Source organism: Coturnix japonica, chromosome 24 (assembly GCF_001577835.2).
Source record: "Coturnix japonica isolate 7356 chromosome 24, Coturnix japonica 2.1, whole genome shotgun sequence".
NCBI classification, from domain to species: domain Eukaryota; kingdom Metazoa; phylum Chordata; class Aves; order Galliformes; family Phasianidae; genus Coturnix; species Coturnix japonica.
Window position 1 is genome coordinate 5,030,511 of NC_029539.1, and position 22,136 is coordinate 5,052,646.

Consider the following 22,136-nt stretch of genomic DNA (forward strand, 5'->3'; position numbering starts at 1 on the left):
TGTTTCAAAGTCACACGCGACTGACTGTGCTTTGTTGTAAATGTAATACATCTCTTGGTTTCCATGTTCAGAACTAAGGCTGAAATGAAGCATCACATTTAATGGTCACGTCCTTGTCTAGGTGAAGCTCTGCCAGCTTGTACTGGAGATCTGTATGTAGGTTCACCCGTTCATTTTCAAAGAGAACATCTGTTAAATTTGATGGCCTTCAACCAGCAGCGCTCACTGCTGCTCACCATGAAGGATCTGCAATGGATAACCTTTCAGGAGCATTGAAGACATCCACTAAAGCCATGGGGCTTTGATTCACGGATGATTAAAGCACACTTCTGGTGCTTTGCCTTCATGCTAAAGCTCTGTTTTATAGCAGGCAATGAACTTCAGCAATAAAACTGCTCCACTTCAGTGCAGAAAGACAGTTCTTCAGACTGAACTCCTCTTTATATGATTTAAAATGTCTTTTTGGAAGGACGCTTAAGAAGAGCAATGTGTTACTGCCTTTCTTTGCAGGTCACACTTAACTTGGCGCTGCTCTTAATTCGTTATTGACCTCTACAGTAAACACAGACATGGAAAGGATGAACCATTTGTGTTATAGTCTATAACAATTAGAGATGAACACAAGAGGCTATGAGAAAGTCCTTAGGATCAAGAAGGTCAGCAACTGTTTTTACTCCACTCAGATGTAAAGGGTAAAGGGATATGGCCAAATTTGCAAAAGTAATGCTGCTAAATGAGGCCATCCCTAATTCACTCATTAACCTCATTACCATAAGTTATCACTAAGACATGCAGCTCAGTAAATTAGTATGCTAAAAATCAATGTATTTAAGCAGGTGGCATCACACATGCAATATCAAAGCATAATGCAGCCCCCAGGAGACAAGGGATTGTTTCTGTTTTCTTCTAAGCTCTGGGCACTGACTCACACCACAGAGCAGATGACCCATTGTTTGACAATTAAGCAACAAGAAACTTGGCCCTAAGAAGGGGCAGCATCATTTACTGAAGTGAATATGAGCAGAGCAGAAGTTGTTATTTTCAGCTGTTAGCCCAGATAATAAACTATCTTCTTTCTCCTGATACTCATATTGATGTCGTTTCTCAGGCTTCTATGTGTGAGCAAACACTCGAAAGCAATTGAAAAGGTTATCTGCTTTGAATGAGCTTTATTAAGAAAAGAAGAAAACATGGAACAGCAAGGGACATTTATCAAAGCTCTCCGGGGGACGTCAGGAGCTGTGCACGTATTTCATAGAGGAGTTGAGGATGGCCATGCCATTGAGCTCCCGCAGTTGAAAAATATGCCTAAAAAGACAAAGGGAAAGGTTGCTGGGAGGGTGGGAAGTGACTTACAGCAAGATTCTAAGCTCCCACCGCTCTGCTACACCCCCTGACCAAACCATCAAGGACACTGAATGCCTTGACAGCTCCTGAAGTGACATGACAGAAGGTTTCTAAATGACTATTCCCTGTGAAAAGGAAAGCCAGAGTTCCAAATAATACTTGATAACTGTTCATACAGGTGACACTCTGAACCAACAGAGCAAACCAAATAAGGTTTTCATATCTCTGAAGTGCTTTTCAGAGCTCTGAGCAGATCCTTTCCTGCTCATATGGGGTTTCAAATGACACAAGGCACTTCTGGAACTTCAGCATTATACTTTGTGATACCTGTTGTTTTCTGCAGTGGTTCAGGAGGTACAGAAATGTGCTGGAACTCAGCTCTTTTAACAAGAACACAGCTCTGTGTCCACCTGGCAGTGTGCAACTAGCTGGGGCTTGGCACGCTCTTGGCAGGCAGCAGCACAGACATTCTGTGCTGACATTTATACTTCTGTTGTGCTTTCATTTCTGACCTCTACAAGCTTAACATCACTCTTCCTCTGTCCATTCTTCCAGCACAAGTAACATGAAACAATGCAAAATGAGCTCCTGGAAGCAATTGGAGCGAGAGAAACAAACAATCCTAAAGCAGGACAGTGTGGACAGTACAGCAAGTGGGAATTCCAGCTGAAGGAAGAGTGACCTTTCATAGAACACTTAAACAAGCTGCTCATCTGTCCTGTACTGCTGCCTTTGCATGGAACTGACCCACACTGGTTTGGTGTTACTGGATTCCTCACTTTACCAGTTCCCATATGGGTTCACATATCTGTTTTCCAAGAACTACCAACCAGTAACAACTGGATGGTGCAGGAGAACAACAGAGTTTTATTACCACTGGTTTTGGTGTTTGGTTATTGTTTTTTTTGCAATACCTTGGTTCTGCAACACACAGCTTCCCCAGAGCAATCGCTGCATTCTCCTGCACTGAAGTTCTTGCAGCATCACCACCAGCGTGTTTCAACAGAGCCATCACAATGTTGGAATTCAGTAAGGATGTCGCTGCTCCAGGAACGACGAGGCACTGCCCGAGGCAGAAAGCAGCATTTCCCACAATCAATTCACTCTCTGAGTCCAAAAGCTTCAGCAGTACACTGAACTCTGTGAACGAGAAAGATTTCATGCATACAGTGCGCCCAGACTTGCTCAAATAGCACCAATATCATAGAATCCTCTGACATGGCAGGACTGAACGTGCCTCCTTTGCTGCTTGCTGACTAGAGATCTTGTACTGAGGTGGGTTTTATAGCTCAATTCCAACAGGAATGAATCTCCTAGCAGCAGAGCTGTGTCTGGGCTGGCAAAATGACGACAAAAATAGTGACTTTTCAGAAGGTGAATATCCAGAGTTTTGGTGAAAACAAGAGAGAATTTCTCTTGCTATCTGAGGAAATGGAAGCTTCATCTGCAGATGACAGTGAAACTAATTTGGGTGTACAAAAGAAAGATGATGCTCTGAGAGGCTTTTAATGAGTGAAAATCCTTTGGGTTCAAGCAGAGCTACACAAACTGACAATTTCTTGACAGGTTCAACCATTTAGATTGTACTTAAGTATTCCCTGTGGTAACTGCATAAGCATTAATTGAATCTGGATTTTAAAGCAATCTAAGTAGTGTTATACCACACAACTAGAGAAAATGTTAATAACTCAAAAATACTCCAAGACACCCACCTGTCTGATGCTTGCAATCTACCTCCTCACCCTTCTCCTGTTAATATGAGGCCAAATGTTCCTCAAACATAAGTTGGAAGAAACTGTAAGCAACCCCAGGCTCTGGAATTCAGCTGTCTAAATATTACCTTTTAGCCACCAACTTCTGACGTGTAACAGAAATTGGGGCATATTTCCAGAAGTACTATTTTCAAAGATTTCTGCCCTCACAAAAAAGCATTTCAAACCATTATATGGATGTAAAGAGCAGTTTCTCTAACTCAAGCTTTCTATCTGATGCACATTTGCATCCACACAAATGATGGATTGTTAAGCATTATTTAGAAAACATGACAGAAGTCTTGCAAGAGTAAAACAAGTGTTTATCTCTGTCCTAGAAGGGAAGAAGGTATGTGGATAGTGCTGAGATTCTTGCATTCTGTCTCTTAATTAGTGAAGCTGTCACTTACTTTTATCTGACTTCACCACCTCTTCTTGGGCTTGTCTGCTACTTCTTGTGCAGATGGAAAGAACTTTTATAGCGTAACTGGATGTGGTCTGTCCTCCAGCCTGGATTTGGAATTAGAATAAAGTGTAAACTAATAAACATACAGTCCGTGCCCCAACTTACTCAAGGTTACAAAACCTTGAGTAATGTACCACGAATACAGCTGTTCACTATGCCTAAGACCATATCCCAAATAAAGACCTCAGAATGAACAGAGACTGGAAAACAGAAGAGAAACCTCTCTTCCCTGTCAGCAGCACACATAGAGAATTCTCTCAGTCTCTGGAGCCCAGTTTGTTTCAAACAGCTCTGGTGCTTGCTAGTTACAAGAGTTAGACTGTTATGTTTCTTCTTAAGGCTGATTTAATCTGTAGGACATCAAGTCTGAGCCATCTGCACAAGGCTGCATGGATACATATCCCATTAGGTGCACAGATACACAGCTAAACAGGGCCTACAGACTACTACATGTATATACTCAGGGACACATTCCTTCCAGGCCTGATCCAGCACTCACTGGTCATCAGAGGAAAGGGTTCCGTGTAAAGTGGTCCAGATTTTATCACCCCAATCTTAAGCTTTAATCAATGGAGCCTGCAGTAGTGGATTCCTGCTTTTGCAGGTCTCCACAAGTAGAGCCATAGGGGCATCCGGCACATGAAGAAACAACTGGAAAATTTGGGATGCAGACTAGAAGGCAGCAGTTAAGCTCCAGACTTGTTGAAATTCTGCTAGAGAGCCCCAGCACTAATGGAATGGATGCAGACACACGTGGAGTGAATGCACAGGTCATTCTCTTCATGAAAGAAGGCTGAACGCAGGAGTAATGTAGGTTTTCTTTAGAGACTTGGAAAGAAAAAACAAAGTGAAAACAGTGGGATTACTTTACCTTCAGGAATTTGATCATTTTCTTCACCACTCCTCCTTTCACTGCTTCTTCTACTGCCAGTGAGGATGCTGCCAGGATGCGACTCAGCACTCCAGTGGCTCTCTGAGTAAGAAAAGCGTGGGAGAAAAGAGAAAAAAAACCACACATTTATTTGTATGGACAACTTTATTTAAAGAGTTTTCAAATTATTTTGGTTTCGCAGATGGCAGAACAAACCCAAAGTCATTCGAATGACAAAAGGAGGAGTTTACAAAAATGGGATGAAGAACATATTTCGGACGCAGCTTTTTTTGCTGCTTACTGGAAAGTGAGCTCACCACAGTGTCTAAAGGCCCTGATATCGAGGGAGGTGACACCAAACTACAATCAGGACATTCTCTGCATACTTATTTTTTGAAACAAATTCCACTAGCAACAACGCTGAGTCTCTGACAGCACATAAAACAGATCAGAGCAGTTCATGTGAGTTCAGAGAGGTGAAGAGACTCCCAGCTGAGACCACATCTGCTTCCACCCATTTGCCTTGAATAATGACTATATGTGGGAGTTACACACCATCAGTAGGAGTAAAATGTCCTAGGAATGATTCACAACAGGAACTATAAAAAGGAACAGCTGTTAAACACCCAAACTGTTCTTGCTCCTTTGCTTCCAGAATGATTTAATGCTTTGCAGTGTAAACCATCCAAAGGATGAAACAATTTGTGCGGGCTTCTACTTTGTAGGTTTCAAGGAAACACCGAACATCTCTTGTATCAACTGGAATACCAAATAATCCAAGTGCTGTGTTATATTTCCTTTTGTTACTCCTACTAGTACTCAACATTTGTTTTCAGCTTCAAAGCCTAACAGAGAGGCTTCCACAGGTCAGGAGTTGGCACTGAAGTGTTCGGGTCTGATTGATAAATGTGATCTTTCTGTACTCCAGAGATATCTACTTACTGTCACAATTCTTCCATCCTGATCCCTGAGGAGGGACATGCATCTGCCACTGATGTCCACTGCAAGGCACTGCAAAACAAAGCCAAGAACTGACAGAAAGCATTCAAGCAGAAATGAACTGACAAATTATGTTACAAATGGAGATGGGGGCACACGTGGCCCTAAGTTAATCACTCTTTAGCAGTTGTTCTTCTTTAATGTTTCTTTAGTTTAAAGTAATTTTGGGATGTGCCAAGCAGCTAAATCATTCCAGAATTGGAGACTGATGCAGAACAAACCATTTGCAACACGATGGCATGGTACCAACTATGTCTTACACTGCATTTGTGTCAAAACTGTGTGTCTGAGGAGAATCACAGAATCATTACAGTTGGAAAAGCCCTGCAGCATCACCTCATCCAACCATCCGCCTACCGTCATTAACCCAAGTCCCTCAGTACCACATTTAGATGTCTACACAGGATGGTGTTAATGGACATTCCTTACATTCTTCTGCTTTTCAGCTTACTTGAACTGTCAAGGATCCTGGCTGGCAACCTTAAATACCAACAAAAATTAACTGAACAGCAGCAAAATCTAATGTTGGAGCCTTAGGAGTACGTCAGCACATGTGCTGTGAAAGAAGGCTGTACATCCACACGGCACAGTCGTGCTCCTCTCCTGGTACAGGCTGTGAGGCTCATGCTGTTCTGTGGCCATTCTCTCCCTCATTCGATCAAATGTTACAATTAAGCTGCAGAACTTTCATGGGGCCCATTTACAGTAACAAGGGAGGAAGGTGCTCCAACTGCTCAAAATATTTTGTATGGCCAAGAAAGCAATCACAACAAGAAAGCTACCAAAGTACACCTCTGGTCTCATTTACCTGGATGACGGAGTTTGATTCAAGCAGTAAGTTCATCATGAGACCCAGCACTGCAAACACGCACTCCCGATATTTGGTTGTGCCAACATCAGCACATCCATCCTATGCACAAAGGAGAGAAAAGCGTGATCAATTCAGACGTTCATCATCACTGGGGGAGGCACACACACATCGCACAGGTGCCATTTTCAGGGGCAGCAGGGAAGAAAACACTGCTGTAGGGAGACACCAAACTTCCTTACCACGAGCTGCAGGCAGGCTTGCCAGCACTCACTGCACTCAGCCATCTGCACTCGGATGGTTGCATCTGCACACAGGTTCCCCATAATGCCAATGCAACATGCAAGGGCTGCCTGGTCCACCAGCTTGGCTGAGGCCTAAAAATGGAAGAGTAGAAGAATAAATTAATAACAAATTATAACATACAGGTGCTTCTACCTCTTTGACTGAGATTTCTGAATCTTTCCCAGAATCATAGAATGATTTGAGTTGGAAGGGACCTCAAAGGCCGCCCGGCGCCACTCTGTGCAGTGCACAGGGACACCCACAGCTCCAGCAGTGCTCAGAGCCCCGTCCAGCCTGACCTTGGCTGTGTGCAGGGACGGGGCACCACCGCCTCTCTGGGCAACCTGTGCCAGTGCCTCACAGCCCTCAGTACCAAACCTTCTTCCTTATCTCCAGTCTCAATCTCCCCTTTTGTAGTCTGAAGCCATTTCCCCTTCTCCTATCACAACAGAACCCCCCAAGGAGTCTGTCTCCTTTCTTCTTACAGTCCCTTTCAATACTGGAAGCAGTTGTCATGAGACACGTTAAAGAAGAACATGTTGGAAACACAGAATTAAGACCTTTCATACCAGCAGTTGGGTGAACAATGGTAAAACAGATGTGGAAAACATGAGGCGACACTGTGCTTTGAACCTGTTGAGGATAAAGAAAGCCATGTTTGGACAGTTAGAGCTTTAGCACAACAACAACAACAACAACCAAACAGAGAAAAGCAACAGAACAGCAACATACACAGAAGGTAAACTGAGTAAAGAGGGCAAAATGGCAAAGAAGGCTGGCAGCCTCTATCACAAGGTCATTTAGTATTTACTACTGTAACTGATTTAAAAAAATAATGAAAAAGTGCTAGTTACTTTTCTTCTTGAATTAAATCTGACAGGACACTCATGGCACTGCCAGCCCTGGCATCAGCGCTGTTGACGAACATCATCAATATCTGCAGCCATCTGTTATTAATACATAAAGAGACAAAAAAAACTATATGTCAGCTTTGGCCGAATTATTAAAGACATTTGCAGGGAAGATCACTGTGATGACTGTGTGCTTTAGAAGGACGTGCTGAGCAAACCCCACAGTCCTGGGGGGTGAGTGGGTGTTTTAACTAAAAAGCTTTACAGGTCTTGGGATGAACATTGCATGTAACACAGTGAAGTCTGTACATCCGTTGGAGAATCTGTACTGTTTATCAACCAGTTTAAACCTCTTATTGCAAAGTAGCACATTAAAATTTTCTCCTCTGCTCAACAGGTTAACTGGGGAATGGTTTTAAACTTGGAAGAGGGTAGATTTAGACTAGATATAGGGAAGAAATTCTTTACTGTGAGGTTGGTAAGACACTGGAGCAGGTTGCCCAGTGGGGTTGTGAATGTCCCCTCCCTGGAAGCATTCAAGGCCAGACTGGATGGGGCTGTGAGCAACCTGGCCTAGGGGGAGGTGTCCCTGCCTATAGCAGGGGGTTGGAATTAGGTGATCTTAAAGAGCTCTTCCAACCCAAACCATTCTATGAAGGAAATGGCAGGACAAGAGCTAAGAGCTAATAGGCTTTTTATTCTCCACTTAGCCAGATGAGGAGAGAGCAGCTGCTTGAAAGCATGAGCTATCAAGGGGCAACAATGTAAGCTCTTACTGGAATGCGAGGGACACAGCCTTACTGGTTATAAACCCATAACTATACTTCAAAGTTAAACCTCTTCAGAAAGTGCCTCCTGCTTATCTTCACAGACATCTCCAGGAACAAAGTTTGTTTTCCCCATGCACCTCACTTCCACTTCTGCTCACCTTGGCTTAGGTCTCAACATCACCACGTCCCTTTCAGAAGCCTGTCACCCACCTGCTGCTCTGCTTGATGCTAGTGGAGTGAGCTTTGGACCTCTGCAAGCCCAGGGTTAAGGGAGTCTTACCAAATAATAGTTGCCTTTGTTACCTGGATAGGTCCTGGTGCTTGACCAACAGTCTCCTCCCATTCTCATTATCTGAATAGAGAGCAATTAGTGCCAGTGTCTCCTTTTGGATCTCCAATACACCGGAACACAGCAGTTCCAACAGCTGTGCATTCACATCAGGGTGAGTTAACAGCAGCCGCTGGTTTTCTTCTGAAAAAAGAGGGAATCTAAGCACAGCGTCACAAGTGATGAAATCCCAACCGTCACTCCTGCTCTCACTAACTACACACTTCCTTGTGCATCCACTGGACCCAGCAACACACAAGTCAACAGAGGTGCAGGCACCAAGCCCTCTTTTCCTTGTGGCAGTTTGCACCACTTCACCACTCCATCCCACTCCTGACCTCCCTGCAGACCTCAGAAAACCAACGCCTTAATGGTGATGCCAAAGGAATCCACCCTTCTCTAACAGCACTTCTGCTTTTTACAGGTAGAACTGCTTAAAAAAGACAAAACAAATGTGATCTTAAGAGCCAGCAATAATCACAGGGAATTGACTTCCAGCCCCTTTAGCATATATAAGATGTGCACAGGGCTGGAAACTCAGCCCTGTTCTGAAGCACTACCCAGCAGTGCTTCAACCCCCAAAAAGCTTTGCTGACAGCAAGGCCTAGACCCAAGTGCTCTGGGAAAGCAATGCTTGTACCAAAAAACAACTCTAAACCCAGACTGTGCCATATTACCATGAACAATTATTAATGTTGATCACATCTTTACCATTCCCAGCGCAGACAGCTTGCCAAAGGGAGAGAAGACAAACACAGAGATCCACTTCAGCAGCGCTCTTTCTTTCTGCACAGAAGCTCCTAAATGAGAAATGTTAGCTTGCAAAAGGAACCCAAGGCAGATGAAACAATGAGGGTTAGATCTTTGGCTGGGGACATTGGGAAAGCCTCACAGCAATGAGGATCTGCCATACAAGCACATAAGCTCGTCAGCTCTAGCAACAGCTCATTAGTTAAACATTTTCAGACGTTGAACCAGACCTGCTTTCCAGACAATCTCCTCCAATGCCAGACTGATGTTCTACTGAACCTACACCACCCCCTGAGCACACACAGAGCTCCTGCAGTCAGTAAGCAGCACAAGTGGTGCATTCAGTTCTGCACTGACATGACTGTGCTGAGCCAGGACGTGAGAGCATGGTGCAAATCTAGGAGGACACAGCAGCAGCAAACAACTCTTCCCTTTTCCAACCAGATCACACTGTTCTGAACCAACTTAGTTGTACCAAATTTTCAGATCACATCTTTTCTGTGGATCTTGCTTGTGTCTGTCATCTACCAGGCAAGAGATCCCTCACGGGACAAAGCTTAGAAAGCAATTGAACTGGATTTGTGTCTTGGTTACCAAAACACCATCTAATGGTTGCCCAGAACACACAGCAGCAGAGAACACAGGTCCCAGAGGGAATCCTCCTCCTCAGTTACAGGACTGAAGAGTTTTACATGTTGCATTGCAGAGCTGAGGTGAGACATTTACTGATGCCCAGCCAGACACACTTAAGGCAACTACACTTTTACATCAGCTGTTTTCTTACAGTAAGCTTTACCAGCTTTGCTCTCACCGTTAGAGATAGGGGAACCGCACAGAAATAGGAGATCAGAGACAGGAGCAGAAACTCATGAGTCCACTGAATCCAAGAGAGTCCTATTTGTTTGGGTCAAATACAAGTCAGTCTATTCAGACATTACAACCAGTTATTCCCTTATCTTGTGATCATCTGCATTTCGTGAGGCGATTGAGTTTCTTGAAAACAACATAGTCACTTCCTCATGCTATAACGTGCTACTGTTCTCTTCTGGAACTTCTCTTACCGTCTTATGACCTTGTTGTCATTGATGATACTGAACCCATTGTTTGTTCTAAATAAAGTTTGCTCAGTGCCTGAAAAGAGGCAGAGAGAAACAAGTCAGCTCCGTGAGCCATCTGGCCGACTCACCATGATGAAGGCAGACACCTGCTCTGCTGCAACACAGCGTTGAAGGAAAAGGTCACTGGATCAACAGCTTTGGGGAAAGGAGGTTTGCATTGTGAAAAGAGGGGAAAAACTTCAAGAGCGCTTGAAGCAGAAACAGCTTTGAAGTGGAAGACCACTCTAATTGATGCCTGGTGCAGTGGAGAATGATTGACTTCATTTTCAAGAGTTTTTATGAGGACTTAAACAGGAGACTGGCCTTGCAAATCATTGTTCTTCAACAGAGAACTGCTAACTTTTCAAAAGTAATTTGAGACCTCTTAAATTATAGTGACAGGACAAGGAGGAATGGCTTTAAAGTGAAAGAGGGGAGCTGTGGGTTAAATATGAGGAAACAATCCTTTCCTCAGAGGGCGGTGAGGCGCTGGCACTGCTGCCCAGAGAGCTGTGGGTGCCCCATCCCTGCAGGCACTCAAGGCCAGGTGGGATGGGGCCCTGGGCAGCCTGAGCTGGTGGGGGCAGCCCTGCCCATGGCTGGGGGTGGCACTGGGTGGGCTTTGAGGTCCTCTCCAACCTGAGCCATTCTATAGTTCTATGACATGACCAAATCCTTAAGAAGTATCAACAGCTCAGCTACAGAATTGGTTTAGCTATAAAAAGAAACATGGAAACATCCACTGTACATAAACGCTGAAATAGCAAACACCATTTGTTGTATTTTTTTTTTAAAACAGGAATAGGTTTTTGGTCTTTCAAAAACTATTGCAGTCATATTCATCCTCCCAGGTTACAAACCCCCACAGAAACAAGGTTTGCATCACACACTCACACTCCTTTATGGCTCCTGTCAGAACCTGGATCCCTCCCATGTAGTAGAGGATATTCTGGTCAGGCCTGTCGAGTTTCTGCAGCAGATCTTTAATGGACAGAGCTGCGTGTTCTCCGGACTGAAATGCTTTCATCGCTCTGTCTTCCTCTTGCATTCTTTTTTCCTCCAAGTTAACCTCGTTCATGCAATCTTAGAAAGCAAAAGAAATCAAAGGAAGTTAACAAAATGTTCTGATCAGAAACCAAGCGACAAGAGTAGCAAAACTGACATTCCTTACCTTTAAATAAACTTTCCTTTTGGGGATCAAGCTGTAAGAGCTTCTGGTAGCACTCCCTGGACTTAACTCAGGAAAGAAACAGGCTCTTATGTTCAAAGAAGAATAAGGAGGTTCCAACATCCCTGCCTGTCAGTTCCTGGCCTACAAGACTCTAAAAGTCTGAGGAAAAATATTTCCAGAACGAGGCAAACCAAAGCTTTGATATTCCATTATTATAACAGTTTTTAGCTCCCATCAGGACTTCAGACATGGATATGGAGCTGGATCATTTGCTTGACATTCAGCATCACAGAAAGAAAAAGAAATGCTATCACTCCCATTGGCAACTTTCACCTTAACAGTTCACTTACTCCAAAATGCAGGGAGGTTTTCTCCTTCAGAGGTGACGTGCAGTCACTTCTTATTGCTTTGCAGTTTAATACCATCGCTGCACAGAGCAATTTAGGATAAAAGAGAAGAAATACACTTTGCTCATTTGTCACCAAGTGGCGACAAATCCCCACCAGATAAAGCACTGAGCACAGCACTGCCTCTGCCTGCAGGCCGACAGTGCAGCTGCCACACATCCTGAGCAGACCATCAGAAAGGACACAAGATGTAGAAAGAAGAGCAGATCTGAGAATTATTTGTCTTTGCAGGAGGACAGAATTTCTTTCGAGCTCCATGTACACATTTGTCTGATGCAAAACACAACAGATTAGTCCCTTTCACTCACATCACCACATCAAAATCATAGGAATGGTCTAGCAGAGAAGAATTCCTCAACTCACCTCATCGTAGTGCTTCAGCGCCAGGTGAGCTTTTCCCATTAAAAAATAGGCTTTAATGCACTTTGCATTGCACTGTGTTAAAAAAAGGAATTTTACACAAAGTCTTTAGAAGCTTCAAATATCTCCCCCCGGAACATTCTCCCCTCCATTACCATGTCATTTCCATACTGTCAGCTGCTCACAAACACTTCTGAGCACAGAACAACACACTGAACGTACCTTTAATGCCCACTCGCAATCACCAATGGCTTTTCCATATTCATGCATCCTCAGGTAGGCCTGAAATACAGCCAACAAAGTCCCTTTTCTAAGCCTCAGTGTCAAGCAACACCCATCACCTCTTGTGAAACTCCCACAGGAAGCAGAACCATCCTTTTCAGGCTCTGTGCCACTAACAGAACACCAAGAGTTGTATTCTAGTCAGCGTGCCAGCAGCTCACTCCCTCACTGACCTGTGCTCTGTTGGTGTACAGCTCTGGCATGTCCTTCAGCTTCTGTAGTCCATCAGTGTACTTCTGGGCAGCTGTGCTGTAGTCCCCTTTCCTGAAGGCAACGTTCCCTTCCTCCTTCAGAGCTGTAGAACAATACACACACACTCCAAGTAACACATCTGCATTTGTTTTGCCCCCATGCAGTGACACATCCCAAAGCACACACCAGCTGGGTACCTCCAGAAGGCATTAGCTGGAGGAGCCCCGTGTGATTACCATTTGCTAAGCGCTCATTTTTCTTCCTTCGTTTAGCTCGTTCTTTTGCATCCTTCTCCAGAGCAGCCAGGAAGGCCTCTGAGAGCCAGGACGAGAGTTGGTGGCATTTATGTTAGGAAAGATTAACAAAGAAAAGTTTACTTCGTTAAAAATCAAACTGCATGTAAGAATCAAAAGTCACTTCTAAGGTGCATCTGGACCACTTCTCTACAAAGAATCACAGAATTCATAGAGTTGGAAGGGACCTTTAAATGTCATCTAGTCCATCTCCCCTGACAGAAGGGGTGCTGAAGGCTGCAGGGAGCACTGCCTTACCTGTGTGCACTGCCTCTGCATTCACAGAATCCTAAAAAAAAAGAGAAATAAAGCACATGTAGGTTTGCATATGGATAATTCAGTGCAATCCAGGGAAGCAATGGAACAGGTGGAGCTTAAAAGCAGGAGGGGATACACTTTTTACATGGTCTGACAGGGACAGGACAAGGGGGAATGGCTTTAAATTGAAAGAGGGAGCTGTGGGTTAGCTGTGAGGAAGCAATCCTTTTCCTCAGAGGGCGGTGAGGCGCTGGCACTGCTGCCCAGAGAGCTGTGGGTGCCCCATCCCTGCAGGCACTCAAGGCCAGGTGTGATGGGGCCCTGGGCAGCCTGAGCTGGTGGGAGCAGCCCTGCCCATGGCCGGGGGTGGCACTGGGTGGGCTTTGAGGTCCCGTTATCGCCGCAGTTGTTCAGCATTATGGCGGCCCACAGGGGCACGAACCCGTCCGGGATCACGGCGGTTGTTGATGACCGTCCTGTCCGCCGCTCTCTTCTCGCTGTCCGGCCGCTCTCGGAGCCGTCGGTCCGTCTCGGCGATGGCCGCGTCCCGCACAGCGGTGTCCGCAGAGCTCAAGCCCTGCACTAGGCGGCCTGCGGAGACCCGAGGAAGAGGCGGACACGGATTTTTCCATTTCCCCTTCCCTCTCCCGCCCGTTTCACCCACCCGCTGCCGCACTCACTGATATCGTCCACGCGGCTCAGGAAGCGCTGGAAATCCTCCTCCTCCTGCGGGTCGGACAAGGCCGCCATGGCGGGAGGCCGCAAGTTGCGCAGCGTCTGCGGTGTCCCAGGGATACCACGCTGTTGGCGTAACGACAGAGCGAAGGTAGCGTGGGGGGGTCCCGCCCGCCCCCCGCCCGCCCCCCGCCCGCCGCCATTTTGCGTTGTCAGCCCGCAGCGCTGCCTTGTGGAGCTGTTTGTGTTCGTGCCGGGCACGCAGAGACGGCAGAGCTCTGTGTGGGATAACAGGTGTTGCAGCTCAATAGACGTACCAGTGTTACCTTCTGTGTGCAGTTCCAGCCACCAAGGGCTGACACAAGGCAGAGCTCTCAGCTTCTCAGTCTGTGTGCTGGGAAATCACAGAATCATCATCGTCCATCTGCCACCAGTGTTGCCCACTGACCACATCCCTCAGTGCCACATCTCCGTGTGTCCTCACACCTCCCTGTGCAGCCTGTGCCCGTGTCTGGTCACATTTCTGGAGCTGCTTTTCCTCATGTCCAACCTGAACCTCCCCTGGAGCAATTTGAGGCCATTCTGTCTGATCCTATTGCTGTGGGAAGAGGCCGACCCCCACCTCAGCACAACCTGTCAGGGAGTCAGAGAGCAATGGAGCCTCCCCTGAGCCTCCCCTTCTCCACCCTGAACAATCCCAGCTCCCTCAGCCGCTCCCCATAAGACCCCATTGAGCTCCAGACCCCTCACAGCTCTGTTCCCTTCTCTGCGGGGCCTCCATGTCTGTATTGCAGCGAGGGGCCCAACGCTGAACACAGCACTGAGCTACGGCCTAACCCTAACCCTCAGGCAGATCCATACTTTCCCCAGTGTCGTGTTGTCTGCAAACTTATTGTGGATGCACTCAATGCCCTCATCCAGCTCATCAATAAAGGTACTGAACAGGACAGGCCCAGCACTGACCCCTGTGGAACACCACAGTGCCCTGAAAACACTCCTCCCTGTGGTACCCATTGCTCCAGAATTGCTCCATACACCATTCCTGACATCTGAAGAAGTGCAGACTGCAGCCATGAGGTTTTTTTTTTGTTGGTATTTTTTTTTCTTGTCGTTTTTATTTGAACACAGTTTTCTGACAGAATGCAAAGTCAAAATCCTCAGTTAGTATCAGTATTTACACCGGTGAGAATGGGAGTAAAGGTGGAATCGATGTTTCACTCGGTAAAAAGATTTTTTGTTTTTTTGTTTTTTTAACAAGATAGAAGGCCCCCAAAAGTAGGGAATGCTGGGTAAGGATGTCAGTGGAGGTCTGAGAACAACTATCAAAACAGCCTAGTGTGAAAACCTGGGGTTTGAAGGCTCCATAGAAAAGTGTGAAAAATAAAACTCCACTCTAAAAGCTGAACAACTGGATGCACTATTACCTCATCATCGTTACGTATGGCGCAGCATGAAATGTCACTCCACAACTAGAAGCTGATCAGTCTGAGTTGCCATATAGATATATATATGTATGGCATGGATACATATATAAACATATACAGCGCAAACGGCATCAGGTTGGTCCCTCTTCAAAGGTTTAAATAAAAGCAATGAAGCCTATGCTACCTTGGGAATGGGGTATTTATAAATTAAAACAAATTATTCTCCATTAAGGGCAAGTATAAAAACGCTCTTCAAAATTAATCTAAGGGTACCGGGGATGGGGAGGTCACAGGGGCACTAAGGGAGCAGGACTGAGGCTTCATCCATGAGACACAACCCAACAGGCACCAAGCACTGACATGGCTGTGTGCTGTATGGGACCCTGGGCTGGTGGCCCTACAAGGCCAGTCTGGGTGACAGTGCCAGCTGATGGGTGCTGAGCAGTGGCACTGGATGTGCTCTGGGTTGTTGCACTGAGCAGTGTTTGCTCCTGTTGCTGCTCAGGGAGGCATGACAGATAAGGTCCGAGGGACCACATTTCACCTTACTTACACCAACACTGCTGTCACGGGTCAAACATGGGCTGGATCTGACACCAGTGAGGACCTGTCCTGCCCTGCTGTCCTGCCTGGGATGGTATTGCCTGAGTGTCTGTGCCTGCATATCCATCCATCCTCCGCTTCCATCCCCAGGAGCTGAGGAAAAAATGCCAAAACCCCACACTTAGCAAATGACAAAACCACTGTTTTTCGCTGCTTGAAATCATGTGATGCCGCTGTAAACCACTGCATACTCAGAACACACTGACAGTGGCTCAGTTCACCCGAGCCAACCCCACTGCCTTTCTGCTTGTCCCCATGGCGCCATGCAATGGATGCCATCATCAGCTCGGGTTTGTCATTTAAAGGCTTGCGTTCCTTCTAAGAGTTGTTCTCTTTTTTGTTTTTCATTCCTGAATATATATATCTTAAATCTGACCTATCCGCTACACCTTCCACATCCAAACTATGTTGAAGCTTTTTTTTTCTTCTTTTTCAATTATTTCAATACTATGACAAAAAACACGTTTCACACTAAAAGTCACGCACCCACAGTGCACAAGCTTGCAGATCTAACGTAGAAAAAAAAATAAAAAAGGAAAAAGAATGGAAAATAAAAGAAAAACAAACAAAGCAAAACCCCCAGAGAAGGAGCACCTCTGTACAATGGGCTGGTCTTCCTCTGCCTTCCTTCCGTTCAACCTTCTATCCACCCCAAAGTCTCAGTGTTACTCCATTCATCCCAATGATGACCACAACGCGTGTGTGACATCAGTCCCTTTCTCTGACTGCTAAAGGCATGCTGTGAAGAGCGGGGACATAAATGGGAGCATTGGAACTGATGCCCAAGCGCTCAGCCATGGTTACATGGTTTGGGTGATGCAGAGCGTACATGGATGACTTAACAGACACGATGTGCTGGAGCTGTCTTTGCAGAAGGGGGTCTTACAGGACTGTCTGGGTTGGAAAGGGCCCTTAAGGGTCATCTAGTCCAACTCCCCTGCAGTGAGCAGGGACATCTATGTGCTGCCAAGCACCCTCTGCTCATGAACGTCACCTGGTGACAGCAGGACATTCTGTTTTTAGCGTTACCACTCCTCAAAAGGAACCTTGAGTTAAGTGCGGAAAGTCACTGCTTTTAAATCAGTTACTGGGGTCAAAGGAAATGGTAGATATCAACATTATGAGGAAAAATGGATGTAGTCAAACACTGGAGACAAGACCAGCCCAGCCCGAGCCGTACAACCCCTCTTCTGCTTCTCAAAGCTCTGGGAGGGTTCCATGAAGGAAAGAGAAGAATGTCCTAAAAAAGCAGAGATGATATTTTTCTTATGCAGTCAGGCCCAGGTCCAGCAAGGGACTTATAATCTAAATAAACTTAAGTATATAAGGAAACTCTCACCAGCAACTCTCTCGTTCGAAGTTAAGTGTGTTTATGTGCATTGCTGGGTACAGACCTCGATTGGTGACAAGTGGTTGGAATATTCCCCACGCCCCACCCCCCCTAAAACAAACCAAAGACCAGCATTGCTCTTATTTTTTTCTTACTCCAGTAAGAAATAATAATAATAATTATAATAATAATAATAATTAAAAAAAAAAGATAACGGGGAAACTACTGTAAACATTGATACTTTGAAACGTCTCCCTTTGCAAAGCAAGCATGCTGCTAACCTAGTAGCTAGTCTGGATTTGCTTTAAAAAAAAGGCAGCTATTTTACAAATACATTTAAACACAACAAAAGTGAACCAAAAAAACCCCAAAATTGTCAATTGTAAACACTGGAGAGAACAAAAGTTGGCAAAAATTAACATAAAATTGAAAGAAATGTAGAGTCTGAATACTGCAAATCGAAATACATCCCCCGAAGCTGCAATTTTGGCATTCTTCCTAACAGAAACAATAAACCCCAAAATGAACATCTAACGTGGAGGACAGAATTCAGCCCCAAAACGCTCGCGACACTTTGCACACTGAACGCAGGCTGAACGCAAATCATAACTTATTCACGAGGCTTTACATATTTCAAACTCGACTGAAAAGTATAAAAATAAATTGTGGACTTTGTTCACTACGTCCCGCCTGTGCCCACGGGCAGGCAGTGCAGTGGTTGTACCTACTGCTCTAACCAAGGAAAGAACAGGGTCTTCTTTTCTCTTTTCTCCTTTTGCCTAAGACTGGTGGACTCGGAGCTCCTAAGCGATGCTGTAAGTGGTGCTTTGCAATTTGGCTTGTCTGAACGTACCAGGGGACAGCTGAGCCCCTCATTTGGTGATGGGTTTAACCCTGTTTTTAGAACGTAGTACTTTTGAAAAGCAAGTGCACAACGAATAGAACCTTCCTAAAAACCTGAAGGAAAAAAAAAATCAAGAAAAAAAGAGAGAACCCCCCCCTCCCCATTTATGCATTTCCTGTTTTGTTTGTTTGTTTTTTTTTTCTTAAAAAAAAGGCAACAGACACGAGAGGGATGAGATGTGTGTTGTGTTTCGTGTTGTAAATGCTTGGGTGAAGTCGCTCTGCCATGTTCTTTCATCTGTCGCTGATCATGCTTTGCTCTCATTCTCATTTGTTTGTGTGGCTTCGTTGGGGACCGTCTTCACTTCTGCTGGAGGTGTCTTAGTTTCCGTTGCTTGCACTTCAGATTTGTCTTCTACTGGGGTTTTCCTGAAGAAGAATCACCAAAATGGCACAGTTTAGAGACAGAGAAACACAGACCATGTGTGGTAGATGAGCGATCAGGAAAGAAGACGTTGCTGGAAACACTCAAATGTGTCTCCTTGACAGAGCAAAATGACAGATGCAAAGATAAGGACAAGCAGACTCAGCTCCCCCCCGGCTCATTTAGCTCTGTTATTTCCTCCTGCATTGGGCTACTAGAGCAGGAGGATGCACTGGGCTGCAGAAGAAGCACTGAGGGTATGCGGCAGTGTGGAATGCCACAGCAGAACTCACACAACTGTAAATGAATTTGATTTTTACCGTCACTCATTTATGGCACCGGAGCGTCCTGTTATAACACACTGCCACTTTAGCAGTAAATCCCTTCTCCTATAGGAAGTCATCTCCATGACTTCACAGTATGCAGCAGGACGGGAAACACAGTAAGTGGATTTTGTCAAATGCATTTTCACAAGCATATGGTAGGTCATCACCTAACGCTGATTCTCCACCGGCCCTTGGCACTTACTGCAGAATCAGAGAAGCCTGTTGGTCCAGCACTCTTCACAGCCATGGGAAGTAGCCTTCCCCATTCCATCCCTTTAGCTGCAGAGTCAGCCTGAGACAGCTGGGACCCCACTGCACTCTGACCAGTGGTGAGATGACCCCAAGACTATGGTTGCCACTCTAGTTTCAAGAAGGGGAAGCAGATGGGCACCACAAGCAGAAGGTGGCTGCACTGGCAGAAAGAACACAGCTCTGTGTTCCACCACAACAGGAATTCCTTTGTGTGGTGCAGAACAAGCTGCACTCACTCAAATGAAATGTTTCCTCACTTCAGACAAATAATTTCCTACCTTGTTCTGCTCAGCGCCAGCTCACAACCCTCTGTTCTCTTTGTCCCTACAGCACCCAGCACAATGGGGCTGCAGTTTTTAGCTGCAGGATCCATATTCATCATGAATGAGCTCTGTGTCACCAACACGCTTTTCTTAGCAAAAGCTGTAAAAAGCCAAGCCCTGCTTATGGGAGCTGCTTTCACAATAGATCTGAGCTGCCTTTTTAAGCCTTTCTAGCAACAAAGCACAGATCTTGCTCAGTCAACAGGAGGTGCTCCTCCTGATTGAAGCTGCCTGCGTCAACGCAGTGTCTGTACAGGAAGCCAGGAGGAATGGGGAACTTGTTTCCTAATGAGAAGCTTATCCATTTTCAGTCAGCATTTGCCAGGCTTCTGCTCTAATGGCTCTGTCACCAACCACTGTCCACACTGACAGAGCAAGAAGGTTCTTGTCCAACATCTGTGTCACAGCTGGGGATGTTCCCCCATTTAACAGGTGAGAACTTCACGCTGTTTTCACTCCAGTTATGGTGTCTCTGCTAAACACAAGCTGTGGATTCATCTCAGCTGGGGAAAGGGGACCCTGTCCAGATGGCAAAAGGCTCCCAAAGGACTTCAGTGCTGTGCTGCCTAGGGGCAGGCTGCTGCTCTCTCAGCTGGGTAAGAAGGGGATGAGGTACAGTGGGTGGAGACTCATCCCAGATGTACCAGGACAACAAGCACACTACCAAGTTATCGTGACCTGAATGTACTGAATGCTCACCAATGCACAGACAGGAGCACTCTGCCTTACCCTTATGCACTGACCTGTTACTTCAGGCACAAATCCACAGAATGCCTTGGGTTGGAGGGGAACTTAAAGATCACCCACTTCCAACCCTCTGCTATGGGCAGATCAGGCTGTCCAAGATCCCATCCAACCTGGCCTTGAATGTCTCCAGGGATGGTGCACTCACAGCCTCTCTGGGCAAATCCAGTGTCTCACACTTTTACTCTTTCACACAGCTCTAGTTTCTGCCCTGTCTTATGCAGACAGGAGTTCTGAATAGACCCACTGACCTGCTGGGAAATGGAATTTGGGTGCCTGTGCTCACTGAACTGCAGGAACTCATTGTCTCTGAGGACAGCACTTCCTCTGCACCAAACCAAACTTTCTCATCTCTTTTAGGAAAGAATAATCTACGATAGACAAAGCTGCCAAAAAAAAAGTATCAAAGAATCACACATTCATGAGAAATTCCTACATTTGTCTTTTCTGCCCTATTCCTGCTTTCCTCCTGGACCTTTAAAGCCAAGCCCTGCTTAGTTAGTTCACTGGTGAGTTAGTTTGCTACGGAAACAATGAGATTAGTTCAGAGAACACCCAACAAGAACACAGCACAAGCACCAGTGCACAAGAGACACAGCACACAACCAACAGAAGATTAAAGGCAGCCATACTCGGTCTTTGCAGGTGCAGCAGGTACAGAGCTGTCTGCAGTGGAAGAAGCAAGCTCACGAGCTTGCCCGCTAGCCACACTGGCGGGAGTAGTAGTGCCAAGAGCTGCAAAAACATCCTTTGCAAGATCAATGTCTGGTGTCTTGAAGGTCCCTTCGTCCATTTTAAAGTCCTCATTCTGGGAGGGGTTTGTGGTGCCGCCTGAAGCAGCCTCACTCTTCGGATTGCTTGGGTTCTTGGCTGTCTCTGTTGGGCTCTTCACTGTACTGGCCTGCGCAGCTTCTTTCTCGGGGCTCTTGGTGCTTGAGACCTCCTGCTTGGGCTCTGATGGAGCTGGAGGGCTAGTGAGGTTTGGAGGGGCTGGGGCAGCTGACTTGTTACCAGCTGCTGCTTTGGAGGTTTCGGCCACGTTAGCAACAGTGCTGGGGCTCAGCACTGCACCTTGGTTGGACAGGACACTTGAAGACAAATTGTTAGTAGCTGGAGCAGAGCTTGGGGTATCGCTGAGATCAACAAGGGGGGCCACTTTGGGTGTAGAGGAGGGTGGCGGTGGAGAGACTGGGGCAGCTCCCGCTTTGGCTGGAGTAGCCTGGCCAGGCGACATGGCGTTTGAATCAGGAATGGCCGTGGCCGGTGGGGCAATACTGGAGGTCAGGGTGGTGGTCTCACTGGTGGGGCTGTTCTGAGCAGTGGCAAAAGTTTCAGTGATAGTGTCAGAGTTAGTGGTGCCCGTGGTTACAGAAGGCAGCATGTCCTCAACAGTAGCTGCGGTATCAGCCGTATGCCTGTGAAGAGGACAGGAGTAGAAGAGAAATAGAGACAATGAAGCCCATAAACGACAGCATGGGGAAAGGGAAGCAGAGTGTAAGCATGAGAAGGCAGGTGGATGGCACAGCAGCAGCAGCATGGAGTGGTGTTACAACACAAACACAGCGTGGAGGCAGAAAAAGAGAAAGCTTTCAGAGATGAAATACACAAAGGGCATCAAGGGCTGGCAGGGTGATCGAAGGACAACTAGGAAGAGAAGGAAGAGCAGAGAGGACACAACCTTCAGGAGTGGCTTGCTCACACAGATTATGCTTCAGGTCTTGGTCAAACGTAACCCTGTTGACTTGCAGAGTCTTCTCTCTTAGGCTAACTTCCTTCTCATCCTCTTACACCTACTTGACAAGGAAGCATTCTACCGATTCCCAGAGCTTGCAGCCTTGTGCCATCTGTAGCCATGCAACAACATCCCAGTGCAGGACTCCTGAATTCAGTCTCTTGTCTCAGCCCT

At 46.1% G+C, this 22,136-nt stretch overlaps 2 protein-coding genes across 11 annotated transcripts in view; both read right to left on the reverse strand.

Moving 5' to 3' along the window:
• Nucleotides 1-909: 909 nt before the first annotated feature.
• Nucleotides 910-14,098, reverse strand: TTC12 (tetratricopeptide repeat domain 12). 2 transcript variants are annotated; one of them, XM_015884225.2, is made up of 21 exons: nt 13,967-14,098; nt 13,729-13,877; nt 13,287-13,317; nt 12,972-13,049; nt 12,717-12,838; nt 12,484-12,543; nt 12,265-12,336; nt 11,495-11,555; nt 11,218-11,406; nt 10,288-10,357; nt 9,188-9,276; nt 8,452-8,617; nt 7,382-7,474; nt 7,097-7,160; nt 6,485-6,619; nt 6,243-6,344; nt 5,378-5,446; nt 4,436-4,537; nt 3,509-3,608; nt 2,262-2,487; nt 910-1,308 (listed from the first exon to the last, which is right to left on the reverse strand). In XM_015884225.2, exons 1-21 carry the CDS (start codon nt 14,034-14,036, stop codon nt 1,233-1,235), a joined length of 2,124 nt encoding a protein of 707 aa, XP_015739711.1. In that variant the 5' UTR covers nt 14,037-14,098; the 3' UTR covers nt 910-1,232. The 2 variants fall into 2 exon arrangements, with proteins under 2 accessions (XP_015739711.1, XP_032305002.1); XM_032449111.1 differs by lacking the exon at nt 7,382-7,474 and having other exon boundaries at nt 8,452-8,620.
• Nucleotides 14,099-15,350: 1,252 nt separating this feature from the next.
• NCAM1 (neural cell adhesion molecule 1) overlaps nt 15,351-22,136 on the reverse strand; it is a 74,281-nt gene continuing 67,495 nt past the window's right edge. For 6 of the 9 annotated variants that reach the window (XM_015884030.2, XM_015884026.2, XM_015884027.2 and 3 more), the window contains 2 exons: nt 20,863-21,645; nt 15,351-18,590 (listed from right to left, as the gene is read on the reverse strand). In XM_015884030.2, coding sequence (XP_015739516.1) covers nt 18,470-18,590; nt 20,863-21,645 — 904 coding nt within the window. In that variant the 3' untranslated portion in view covers nt 15,351-18,469. The remainder of the gene's footprint in view (nt 18,591-20,862; nt 21,646-22,136) is intronic. The other 3 variants (XM_015884032.2, XM_015884031.2, XM_015884033.2) reach the window with 1 other exon arrangement.